The sequence below is a fragment of the Rana temporaria genome, chromosome 1 (genome assembly GCF_905171775.1).
Source record: "Rana temporaria chromosome 1, aRanTem1.1, whole genome shotgun sequence".
NCBI lineage: Eukaryota > Metazoa > Chordata > Amphibia > Anura > Ranidae > Rana > Rana temporaria.
This window is the reverse complement of record NC_053489.1, coordinates 563,315,460-563,327,863: the sequence shown is the minus strand read 5'-3', so window position 1 is coordinate 563,327,863 and position 12,404 is coordinate 563,315,460. Positions and strand designations below refer to the sequence as shown.

The window sequence follows — 12,404 nt, the reverse complement described above, 5'->3', positions numbered from 1 at the left end:
CCTCGTACACACGATCAGTTTTCCTGACAGGAAAAGTGCGATGTGAGGTTTTTGTCAGGAAACCCCGACCGTGTGAATGCCCATCACACTTTTTCTGTCAGTTTTCCTGCCAAGAAATGATTGGGAGCAGGATCTCAATTTTCGTGACAGGAAAAATTCCTATCGCGATCGTCTGTATGCAGTTACGACGTGCAAAAAAAACCTGCATGCTCAGGCCTCGTACACACGACCGAGTTTCTCGGCAAAAACCAGAAAGAAACTTGCTGGGAGATATTTTTTTGCCGAGGAAACCAGTCGTGTGTACATTTTCGCCGAGGAAACTGTAGAGAAACTCGACGAGCCAAAAAGAAAGCATGTTCTCTATTTCCTTGACGGGAATGGAGAAAATTGGCTTGTCGAGTTTCTCGACGGCTTCACAAGGAACTCGAGGAGCAAAACGATGTGTTTCGCCCATCGAGTTTCTCGGTCGTGTGTACGAGGCCTCAGAATCAAGCAGAAGAGCTGAACTGCCCATTGAACTTCATTGATCTCGGTTTGTCGTATGTGTTGTATGTCACCGCGTTCTCGTCGTTCGAAATTTCAGCCAAGATTTGAGTGACCGTGTGTATCCTGTCGGAAAAACTGATTGTGTGTACGAGGCATTAGGCTTTGGAGTTCCCATCTCTAGACATATCTCTCAATAGCAAAGAGAGAGCAATAAACAGCTGATGGGGTTCTATGCTTATTAAAGTAAAAAAGTGTGGGTTTTAGATATACGGTACATACATCATAACAAAATGTACCTGCAGGCTTTTAAAAGGGTTTCCAGTGATTTCTTTCACTCCATTAGAAGTCAGTTGTAGTTCAGTAAGGTTTGTGCAGGACAAGAAGGCCTTTTCTAAAATCTTGGCAAACTCGTTATGTTGTAGATTCAGTATCCTCAATAAAGGCAGCCGTTCACATAATTCTGGCTCAAGAATATGGAGAGTGTTAAAGCCAACATCTAGATGTTCAAGCTGGTCATATCTGGAGAGATTGGCTGTAGGTAATTGTTTTAGGCGATTGTGGGACAAATCTAGAACTTTGATGTTAACAGGGAGGTCAGAAGGTATGGTGAACAGTTCCAGATGGCTGCAGTCAGCTTTGTCTTGGAAGAGTTTGCAGCGATTTGCAGCACAGACAGGGGAAAGACTTATTGTGTTCAATGTCCATAATATAAATACCAAGGCGAAATACGGCATTTTCATTTTATTTCTGTAAAACAAATAATGTCAGTTAATTGTTATAATCTTATAAACAAGAATGTTTCAAAGACCAAATATTTGCTGGTGAATGGCTTTGGCTTTAAAGAGCAACCCTAGGAAAGAAGTAGAATCGATCAGTAAATCCGTGCCCAAGGCTGTTTTTATAGTACAATATTGATGCCAAGTACTTATCTCTTGTTGGATAACCTTACAATCAAGCCTCCAGAAAGAGGTCACATGACCAATTGCAAAACGTTGGTCAGGTGGTATTTGCTAGCACAAAGGTTATATGTTTCATCATTCACAATACCTCTTGTTGGATAACTAGAAATCAGTTCTCAGGTCCCATGACCAGCAGGGAATGCAGTTCCGGCACCTCCAGCAATATAATGGCAAGGAGTTCTGGGGTGTGCTGGATAGTCTATTGATGCTGGCTACTGTAACATCTATTGTTGCTGAGGGGGATCTATTGTTGCTGGGGAGTATTTTGTTGGCAGGGGACCATTGTTGCTGGGACGATCTACTGTTGTTGAGGTATCTATATGTAGTGCCTTGCTCCCATTGAGGATTCGCTATGTGTTAAATTATAGTTGTCTGAGCAGTAGTTTGGCTCAGAAGGATTATGTTAAATTTACGGTTATGTTTTAGTTCAGCTGGGTTGCATGATTTTCCACTTGACTGTGGGTGTCGCTGTCACCGCAGGTCAAGGCTGGAAAGGCAACAGGCTGGATGCATTGGGTACCTCTTTCCAGAAGCGGCTCAGGGGGTTTGGTCAACCAGTTGTGCATTCTGGGAGAGGGTACTTAAGGAACGGACACCGGTTTGGCGGGGTCTTCCGATCCTGACCTGATGCCCCTCCTGGCCTTAGGTAAGGCGTGAGCTGTCTTATGGTCTTGGGGCCGGCTGGCCCGAGGCTTTGAAACTGAGAGTGGGCCCGGAGGTTGCTTGGGCCTACTAGTCCAGGGATGGTCCTTCACTATCTCGCCTACTTCAAGGGAGTTGAACCACTGGGATTCAATTGAAGGACTTATCCTGTCAGTTTTACCTCACTGTGCTGCCGGGTTGGCTGAAAGATCCTTGGCACCGTGAGTCATGTATTCTATTGAAATTTCTACAAAGTGTGTGAGTAGTCACACGATCTTGTGGCAGAAGATTGTGGTATGGCCGACGAACTTACCGAGTCTGTGGCAGAGACTTTAGCGAGATTCGGCCAGTGAGCTGCTAGGCCAGTGAGAGTAGGCCTATCTGGTGGAACCAAGTTAATCCTCTGGATCTAAGTTCGTACCCGTGATCCGCAGAGCGAAGGTACCTGAGTCTCCCCTTCCCTCTACCCCTCTGTTGGAGAACTTTGTTCAATAAAAACCATGGAAGAGACTTTGTGTTGGTGCAGACATTTCTTATGGTCAACTCTTCAAGGAGAACCCCTGAGACGAACGTATGGAACAGTAAGGTAACGGCAGGCCCAAATCTAAACCAGCAGCTCCTTCGGGGGTAGTGCTACATATAGTTGCTGAGAGGGATCTATTGTTGCTAGAAATATTTATTGTTCCTGGGAGGGGTATATTTTTGTTGCTGGCTGCATGGGACCTATTTTACTGCCTGGTATTGACAAATTCCATACAAACTACAAAGCAGCAACAATTATACTTGGTTCTGTATTTAATAAAAGGGTCAGTACTAGGAGATGGGTAGGGGGTGGAACCAAGGGATGGTGTTCAGAGGTGGGTAGGGAGCAGAGATAAAGAGTGACTTTGAAGGGGTTAGTACCTGCACATTCTCCTGAGAAAAAAAGTTCTGCCCATGACCAATGCTACAACACTGGTCAGGTAGTTTTTGCTCATGGAGATGGTAAATGTTAAACCAGAGTTACTAACATCTACAGCAGGGGTGTCCAAACTTTCTAATAAAAGGGCCAGTTTACTGTCCTTCAAAACATAGGGTGGCCAAACTGTAGCCAGCAGGAGGAATAGTGCCCAATCGTTGGTGTCAGTGGGAAAAATAATGCCCCATCGCTGGTGCCAGTGGGAGGAATAGTGTCCTATTGTTGGTGTCAATGGGAAGAATAATGCCCCATTGTCGGTGTCAGTGGCAGGAACTATGCACCACTGCAGCTTATAGTGGGGGAAAAATGCTTCAAAGGTGGATAAAAGCAAGCAAAGGCCCACATGTGGGCCCAGGGCAGCAGTTTGGAGAACACTGATCTAATGACTTGCGTAGTGGTCCAAGATCTACTGGTATTGGTGCATTGGCCAGCCTTGATTTTCTGTCTTTAATTCTTTCTGTTTTTTTTTTTTTTTATATATCAGTAGAATACATCTATGTACAGTATTGTCTGGATATTTTTTTTTTAGTTTAGGTCCATTTAAACCCAGTTATTAAAATCTCATATAATATTAAAAATGTAAATGTAATTTCAAATGAAATTTTCAAGATTTTACAACTGCAGCTTTTAAATAATACTTGGTAATCCTACTTGTTATAAGGTGACAACGCTCTGTGCCAGTCTCCTGTTCTCCTGCATTGCCAACCTGTCACAGACATACTGGGGTAGATTCAGGAACAATTTCCGCCGGTGTAGACTGAGATGCGCGGCGTAAATGCCAATTTGCGCCGGCGTATCTCCGCGCCGTATTCAGCAAACAATATTACGCCGTAACGTAGATTTTTTTTTTTTCGTTTGGACCTTTCCACGCCGGTGCGGCGTGGGCGCCCATTTACGCTGGTCTGAACTAGCGCGGCCCTGGTTTTTCTATTTTAAATATGCAAATGAGGGAGTTGGTCCGATTCAGCAAATTACGAATTGCCGGCGCAGGCTACTCCCGGTGCGTGTAACTCTGGTTTGCAGCGGAAAGTTACCCTTTATAAAGCAGGGGTAACTTTACACCAAACTTGCAGAGGTCAGCTGGAGAGCAGCTAAAGCAGCAGCGTTACAAATGACCTGAGCAACAACACTTGCTGGACAACACATAGAGGCGGTCCCCATGTTGGGAGAGGCCCTCAATAATTACAGCCCTCTCCTCTGGGCTGAAATTGGTCATCCGCCCACCTGAGGATTCCTCATCAGCCATAACTGCCCCACCACAATGCAAACCACCTAGCTTGGAAAAAAAAAGCTTCAGTACATTTGCACCTGCAGGGCGGAAGTCTGGGCTGATTCATGGACTGGGCTTTGGTAGTGGGTCGGCGGAGCTCAGGGATCACGCCGGGGCGCAGTTCTGAGCATGTGCAGATTGGGGCATTTACCCCTGGATGTCACTGAGCATGTGCGGTCTAAGATGCGCCCCGGCGTGACCCCTGCGCCACGCTCCCCGCTTCATTAGCATAGGGAGCCACCCATTTTATTCTACCCCGCCTTACGCCGCGCTACGCCGCCTTACGCCGTGTAAAATCCGCCACGCCGGGGCAAGAGACAGGAAAAAAGTTTCCTGAATCACTAGCATGCCTCTCTGCGCTGCTCCGGCGCAGTGTAAAAAAGATGCACTGCGCCGGACCAAAGATCCGCTGATGTTCCTGAATCTGGCCCACTGATGTGCATTTTGATGTCTAATGCAAGCATGCTCTACTGTTGTCACCATCAGGAAGCCCTTTCTGAGCCATTACATACAGCTTATGATAGAAGCATGTAGACATAAATAGCCGGATTCACGTAGATCGGTGTATCTTTGTGCCGGCGTAGCGCATCTCATATGCGCTACGCCGACGTAACTCTGAGAGGCAAGTGCAGTATTCACAAAGCACTCGCTCCCAAACTTGCGCCGGCGTAACGTAAATTGGCCGGCGTAAGCCCGCCTAATTCAAAGTAGGTTGAAGGTGGGCGTGATCTATTCAATTAAAGCGTGACCCCATGTAAATGACGGGCCGAACGAACGGCGCATGCGCGCGCATGCTCAGAATCACGTTGCATATACTCCCTAAGATACGACGGATCAATGCCTACGACGTGAACGTAACCTACGCCCAGCCCCATTCACGTACGATTTACGTAAACGACGTAAAATACGACGGCTGTTCCCTGGTCCATACCCTAACATGACTTACACATGCTTTAGGTGGAATAACTTTACGCCGGACGTACAGTACGCATTACGTAAACGGCGTAGATTACAGCGACGGGCGCAAGTACGTTCGTGAATCGGCGTATCTCGGTCATTTGCATATTCGACACGTAAATCAATGGATGCGCCCCTTGCGGCCAGCGTAAATATGTGCCCAAGATACGACGGCGTAGGAGACTTACATCGGTCATGTGAAGCCAAAATTCAGGCGTATCTTGTTTGCTGAATAAGGCGCATAGATACGACGGCGCATTCGTGGACTTACGCGGCCTATCAGAAGATACGTCGGCGTAAGTCCTTTCTGAATCCGGACCAAAGTGGCTGCAAAACGAGTCCGGGAGAGCAAAAGCACTGAGATGCAAAGACTGTTTTCTTAAATAAAAAAAAATAAGAAAATTGTTCAAAGTACTTAAAAAACAAAATGTCATACAGTTAGGGCTTACATTTACCCGTCATCAAATCCTTGAAGCAGTAGTTGACTAATCTCTTACCTACAATCACACATAACACAAAGAACCAATATAAAGCGTCACTTCTGCATTGATCACTAATGTTAATGGGGTCTCTTTCTAATACATTTTCACAGCTATTCTTCCAGCAAAACAACATGTACGTTTGTGTTGTAGAAACTATCCAAGCATCGTGAGAATGAGGTAAAATTGATTGTTCTTAAACAATTTTCTTTTCTAGTCGATTGGTTTTTAAATATTATGAGCAGTAGTAATGATAGGTTCATTCACAATGAGCATAGAATGAATCATGAAAATAGTGAATTATGGTCACTAGATGGAGCTGAGGAGCATAGGAAATAAATATTTATTGGCAAGAAGAGATACAATGTAACAATTCCAGAGAAAATTGGAAGGAGTTATCAAATACATGGGAATCCCCTAGTAGCAATGTTTACATTTAGGACCGATTCACACCAGAACACGGCAGGTTCTATTCCCACGCCACGCACAAAATGCACATTATGAAAAGTACATTTTTGAAAAGTAATGCATGCACTACTTTTTGTGCGAGCCAGTGCAAATGAATGGGCTAAAATTGCACCTCCCTGAATTGCACAGGTACGCAGACAATCCTGTGCAATTCAGGTGAGAACCAGCCCTTATGCCGCGTACACACGATCATTTTTCGGCATGAAAAAAAATTAAAAAATGTAATTTAAAATGATCGTGTGTGGGCTTCACATAATTTTTCGGGTTCTGAAAAACGACAAAAAAAAAATTCGAACATGCTACATTTTTTAACGACGTTTTAAACAATGTCGTTTTTCGGGTTGTAAAAAATGTGTGTGTGGGCTAAAACGACGTTAAAAACCCACGCATGCTCAGAAGCAAGTTATGAGACGGGAGCGCTCGTTTTGGTAAAACTACCATTCGTAATGGAGTAAGCACATTCATCACGCTGTAACAGACAGAAAAGCGCAAATCGTCTTTTACTAACACGGAATCAGCTAAAGCAGCCCCAAGGGTAGCGTCATCCGCATGGAACTTCCCCTTTATAGTGCCGTCGTACGTGTTAGGGCTCTTTCACACGGAGCGGACCGTTTCTGGGTCCGCTCCGTGTGTCCGCCAAAGCTCAGCGGGGATCCCCGCTGAGCTGTCGGCATATAGGGCGGTCCCCGCACACAGTGCAGGGACCGCCCTGTCTCTGCTCCGCTCTCCCCTATGGGGGACCGGATGCAGACGGTCCGTCTGTCCGTCTGCATCCGGTCCGTTCCGCCGAACGGAAGAAAAATAGGGTTTCTTCCGTTCGGAAAAGCGGAACCCGACTGACGCGGACGCTAGCCGATGCTCCATCCGCTAACGGACGCGTCCCCATAGGGATTCATTACAAGTCCGTTAACGGACTTGTAATGAACGGACAGACGGAGCGGACGTCTGAAAGGGGCCTAAGGCACGTCACCGCGCTTTGCTAGAGCATTGTAATGAACGGACAGACGGAGCGGACGTCTGAAAGGGGCCTAAGGCGCGTCACCGCGCTTTGCTAGAGCATTTTTTAAAAACGATGGTGTGTGGGCAACGTCGTTTTAATGATGAAGTTGGAAAAACTTTGTTTTTTCTACATGCCGAAAAACATTGTTCTTTTTTCATGCTGAAAAATGATCGTGTGTACGCGGCATTAGGGCGAATTCACACCTGCAAAAGCACCCTGCTGGCGATTATATGTGGGGTTCCCACGCTTAGCGTTGAATAGGCAGCCCCATTGAAAGTAATGAGAAGCTGCCAGCTCTTGCAGCTAATCACAACCCACTTGCATGTGCAGTAATCTCCAAATTGTCTGTATTTTTTCATTTATATAGTAAAAAATAAAAAACTCAGTGATGATCAAATACCACCAAAAGAAAGCTCTATTTGTGTGGAAAAAAATTATATCAATTTAATTTAGGTAAAGTGTTGCATGACTCCAAAGGTGCAGAGTGTCTCCAAAGGCTCTGTCTTATCAGGAGATGGATTGGGGACAGTGGAAGAAGGTGAGGATCAGAGAAGGCTGGATCAAACAGCTTTTTTGACACAATGCGGAGGATTAACCCCATAGGTTCCACAGTGAGTATAACAAACAAGCTTTACTGCATATACAAACTGATTTTACTGTTGGTGGGTTTAGTAACACTTTAAGTGGTTAAAGCTGAATTTCATGTCTGTTTTTGAACCATGCATGTATACATATTCCATATCTGGCTGATCCTTGTAGAAGTGTGGAATCACTGTAGTAGTAGCTGTTACTACAGTGATCCTCGCTGTCTTCTGGGTACTGTACCAAGCGGCTACTGTGCTGCATAGTAAACACAGGGGTTACTCGCTCATCATGGGCGCTATTCAGAGAACACCTTATAGGTTTTTCATTGAATACAAGGCATTCTCTGATTAGAAAAGGTGGAGATAGTGATGTCACTGTCCCATCTCTCCGTCTCCTCCAGTCAGAGAATCGTTTTCATTAAAATAATTGTAAAGGCAAAAGTTTTTTTTTATCTTAATGCATTCTATGCATTAAAGTGATTGTAAAGGCTTGTTTAAAAAAAATAAATGTTACTTACCATCTCTGTGAAATGGTTTTGCACAGAGCAGCCTGGATCCTTCTCTTCTCGGGTCCCTCTTTGTTGCTCCTAGTCTCTCCCTCCTTTGAGTGCCCCCATAGTTAGCAGTTTGCTACAGGGGTCACCCAAGCCAAGTCAAAGCTCTGTGCGTCCATTCAGGCAACAGAGCCCCGACCTGGCCCCTCCCCCTCTCTCCCCTGAATGGCTGACTGACTTTGATTGACAGCCACGGGAGCCAATAGAGCTGCTTCTCTATCTCAGCCAATCAGGGGGAGTGTACTGGATGGCGGGGAATCGTGGACATCGCTGGAGAGAGAAGGAGCCCAGGTAGGTAATTATGGGGTGCTGGGGGAGGTAGCTAAACACAGAAGTTTTTTTTATCTTAATGCATAGAATGCATTAAGATCAAAAACCCTCTGTCTTTACAACTCCTTTAAGATAAAAAAAAAAACTTTTGTGTATATCAGGCTCCCCAGCACCCCCTAATTATTTACCTCAGCCCCATCTCTCTCCAGGGATGTCCATGAATGTCTAATGCCGCATACACACCATCACTTTATGTGATGAAAAAAAACGACACTTTCTGTGAAGTAAAAAATGACGTTTTTGAAACTTCAATTTTCAAAGACGAAGTTGCCTACACACCATCGTTTTTCTCACAATGTTCTTGCAAAGTGAGGTTACGTTCCACCACGTTTTACCATTGAAGCTTGCTTCATAAGTAGCTTCTGGGCATGCGTGGATGAAAAAACGTCTTAGAAAACGAAGTTTTTTGCTACACACGGTCAATTTCTGTGAAGTAAAAAGTGCACTTTTGAAAAACGACACATAAAATTGAAGCATGCTTCAATTTTTTTTGGTCGTTTTTTACAAGACATAAAACGACGTTTTCCCCCACACACAGTCAATTAAAGTGACGTTTTTAAAAACGTCATTTTTTTTCATCACATAAAGTGATGGTGTGTACGCGGCATAAGCCATTCTGAACACTCCTCCTGCCATTGGCTCCTGCAGCTGTCAATAAAAGTCAGTCAGTCAATCAGTTGAGAGAGGACACACAGAGCTGTGACTCGGCTCGGGTGCCCCTATAGGAAGCCGCTGGCTGCGGGGGGCACTCAATAGGAGGGAGGGGCTAGGAGAAGCAAAGAGGGACCAGAGAAGAGGATCCGGGCTGCTCTGTGCAAAACCAACTGCACAGAGGAAATAAGTATAACATGTTTGTTATTTAAAAAGAAAAAAAATGAGCCTTTACAATCACTTTAATTGAGAAACATGCAAGTTGTTTTCTGAAAGTCACCTATGCCAAGCGAATGGCCCACTATGTGCACTATGCAGCAAGGCAGCTTCTTGGCATGAACAGAGAGGTTCGCTGTAGTAGCAGCAGTTGCTACAGTTATCTTCCATTTCTATGGTGATTGTCCAGGCACGGAATATGTATACTCACTGGTTCAAGCTGGACCAATGTAACTATGCAAAGAAAATAAGAAAATAAAACCTGGGATTCACCTTAAAGAACATTCAATTTTGCCCCATTCTCATAACAGCTGGTTAGTTTGCGCACCCTTGTGGTTTCAAGGACAAATAGTTTTGCAATTTGTTTTTCAGAAATAAACCCCTTTGTTTTCCTCTTTTCTGCAGTTATTATTATTCAGTTCAAGATTATTTCTTGCAAAAAAAAATCATCAGGTAGATATAAAAAAAAATATGCCACATTCTTTTATTTAAAGCTGAAGTTTAGTGACTTTTTCATTACATTTAAATCAACACCAGGGAGGGGGGTTACATGAATGATAGGAATCCCATGTGCTGGTGACTGCTGTGCTCCTTGAAATCTTCAGTCCTCTGCCCCCCAAATACCCCCAGTGTTGTGATCTTCCTGTGCTGAGTGGGTGTATATAAGCGGCTCCACTCGTCAAAAGTGCTGACCCTGCTCCATTCATAGAAGCGGTACCATCAGTTCCCACAATGAAAAGCTCTCTATGAATGGAGGATGGGTGAATGAATGAAAAGTCAGTCTCCTCCATTCATAGAGTGCTTTTCATTTTGGAAAGTGATGGTACGGCTTCTATAAAAGGAGCAGATGGGTAGAAAGGGCGCATATAGTCCGCACTTTTGGCGATTGCCTGTAATAGGTTCAGCCCCTCGTAATAACCTCTGCTGCACCGGAAGATCACAGCTGCAGAGGTATGCAGGGGACAGAGGAATGCAGATTTCAAGGAACAGAGCAGCCAGCAGCCAGCAGCACACAGGACACTTGTCATTCATCTAAGTATTGCCCTGTGTGCCAATTAAAAAAAAAAAACACTAAATATCTCCTTGAGGCTCAGTTCACATTTGTGCGATGCAGGAACCCTGCAAATCCACTGCGAGTTACGGCATCGCACCCGACTCGCACAGCAGTTCACACTGCCATATGCGAAGTGCTGGGAGCGTCAATACATTGTTAATGACACCCCAATTTCAGCTTGCATATTGCACTGCGAGCTGACAGTTCAGACATTAATTGGATCGCATGGGTGTGAACACCCATGCAATCCGATTCTGGTGCAGAGCAAAAAAAGGGTCCTGTGCGAGTTTGGTCCGAATGCAGTATAAGCCGTACTATCTGTATGGCTGAAATCGCATTGCACGGATATCGCATGTGATTTGCGCTGCAGTGCGGTGCGAATCACATGCAATCTCGCTGAGCGCGCTGGTGTGAAGCGGCACTTAAGCCTAGGTTCACATGTTTGCGAACACAGACATTGCATTGGATTCGCACAAAAATGGTGCAGGGACTTTTCTCCCCCGCACTGGAATCGGATCGCATGGGAGTTCTCACCTAGGCGATCCGATTCCTGTGCGAGTTGACAGTTCGCACTGCGTTCTGACAACCGATCTGGGGGTGCCATTAACAATGTATTGACACCCGCAGCAGTGTGAACCGTCTGTGGGAGAGATGCGATGTGGAAACCGGCGCTGTAATCGCGTTGGTTCCCACATCACATATGTGTGAACCTAGGCTAAAACTTTCGACAACTTACTTGTCATACTGCAAGCTGTAGATTTCATACATTTTAACATGAGGTCCTCTAAAACCTGAACTATTTCAAGGATCCCTCCAGGGAAAAAAGATTGAGAACAGCTGCTCGAAGCAATTTACAACATGCTTTCTCTAACAGTGTGACTAATGCTAAATATTAGAACACCCCAACCTTATCCAACTCATACAACAAATACAGACCTAGCAGTTTTTACAGACAAGGTTATGCTGTTTATTTCATCATCTATACAAGTGCTTGAGTGCTGTGTGGACTCCCATAGATGAAGTCAGTGAACTGCACTTGACAAATCTGTATAAACAAGAAAAGCAACTGGCTACAGTAGTTCATAGAATTCAAAGTGCATGTCATTTACAACATACTGTAGAAAGAAAGCCTCAAGCTACAATAAACTGTTCAGATGGTAAAATGCAGACTTACAGACAGGTCCTGGTACCTTAATGTTGGAGCGGGGTATTGTTAAAGCAATCTTCCTCGTGGATAAAGCGTGCAATTTAAAAAAAATAAAATAAAATAACACAAAGAGCCGAGCATGAAGAGAATAGTGTAGGTGGAGCTGCAGAATGGTTTGATGTCTCAGCTGACTAAGGTTCCTGCCCTAGTTCATGCTCAGGGAGTGGTTATGCACATTACTGTCTCTGTACAGAATACATTGCAGCTGCTTGGCAACTAATAGGAGTCAGAGGAAAGTTTATTTTGTCTAGTAAAGACCGTCATAAAGATTACAGAGCGCAGCTGCAAAGAAAAAAAATAAAGCACAAAAAGGTTTATTCAGTAAAATAGTACAAAGAGCAACTGAACAATCTATCCACATAATATTCTTTAAAACAGAGACAAAAACATAATTTTGTTTCCACAATATTCCATAATATGGTTAGATTCACACTAGTCTCCTGCATTTAGTTTACATGTGTTGTAAGGTTCAGATATTATTTAAAAAAAAACAACAACAAAAAACATGTCATACTTACCTCCACTGTGCAGTTCATTTTTTATTTTTATTTTTTATTTAGTGCAGTTCATTTTACACAGAGTGGCCCCG

The 12,404-nt window shown here is 44.4% G+C and overlaps 1 protein-coding gene across 3 annotated transcripts in view; it reads right to left on the bottom strand.

The window, feature by feature from the left end:
- Window positions 1-11,960, bottom strand: part of TLR3 (toll like receptor 3) — a 34,535-nt gene extending 22,575 nt beyond the window's left edge. The window contains exons 1-3 of one of the 3 annotated variants that reach the window (XM_040334341.1): window positions 11,783-11,960; window positions 11,545-11,653; window positions 783-1,233 (exon numbers count right to left, since the gene is read on the bottom strand). In XM_040334341.1, coding sequence (XP_040190275.1) covers window positions 783-1,226 — 444 coding nt within the window. In that variant the 5' untranslated portion in view covers window positions 1,227-1,233; window positions 11,545-11,653; window positions 11,783-11,960. The remainder of the gene's footprint in view (window positions 1-782; window positions 1,234-11,544; window positions 11,654-11,782) is intronic. The other 2 variants (XM_040334334.1, XM_040334346.1) reach the window with 2 other exon arrangements.
- Window positions 11,961-12,404: the final 444 nt, after the last annotated feature.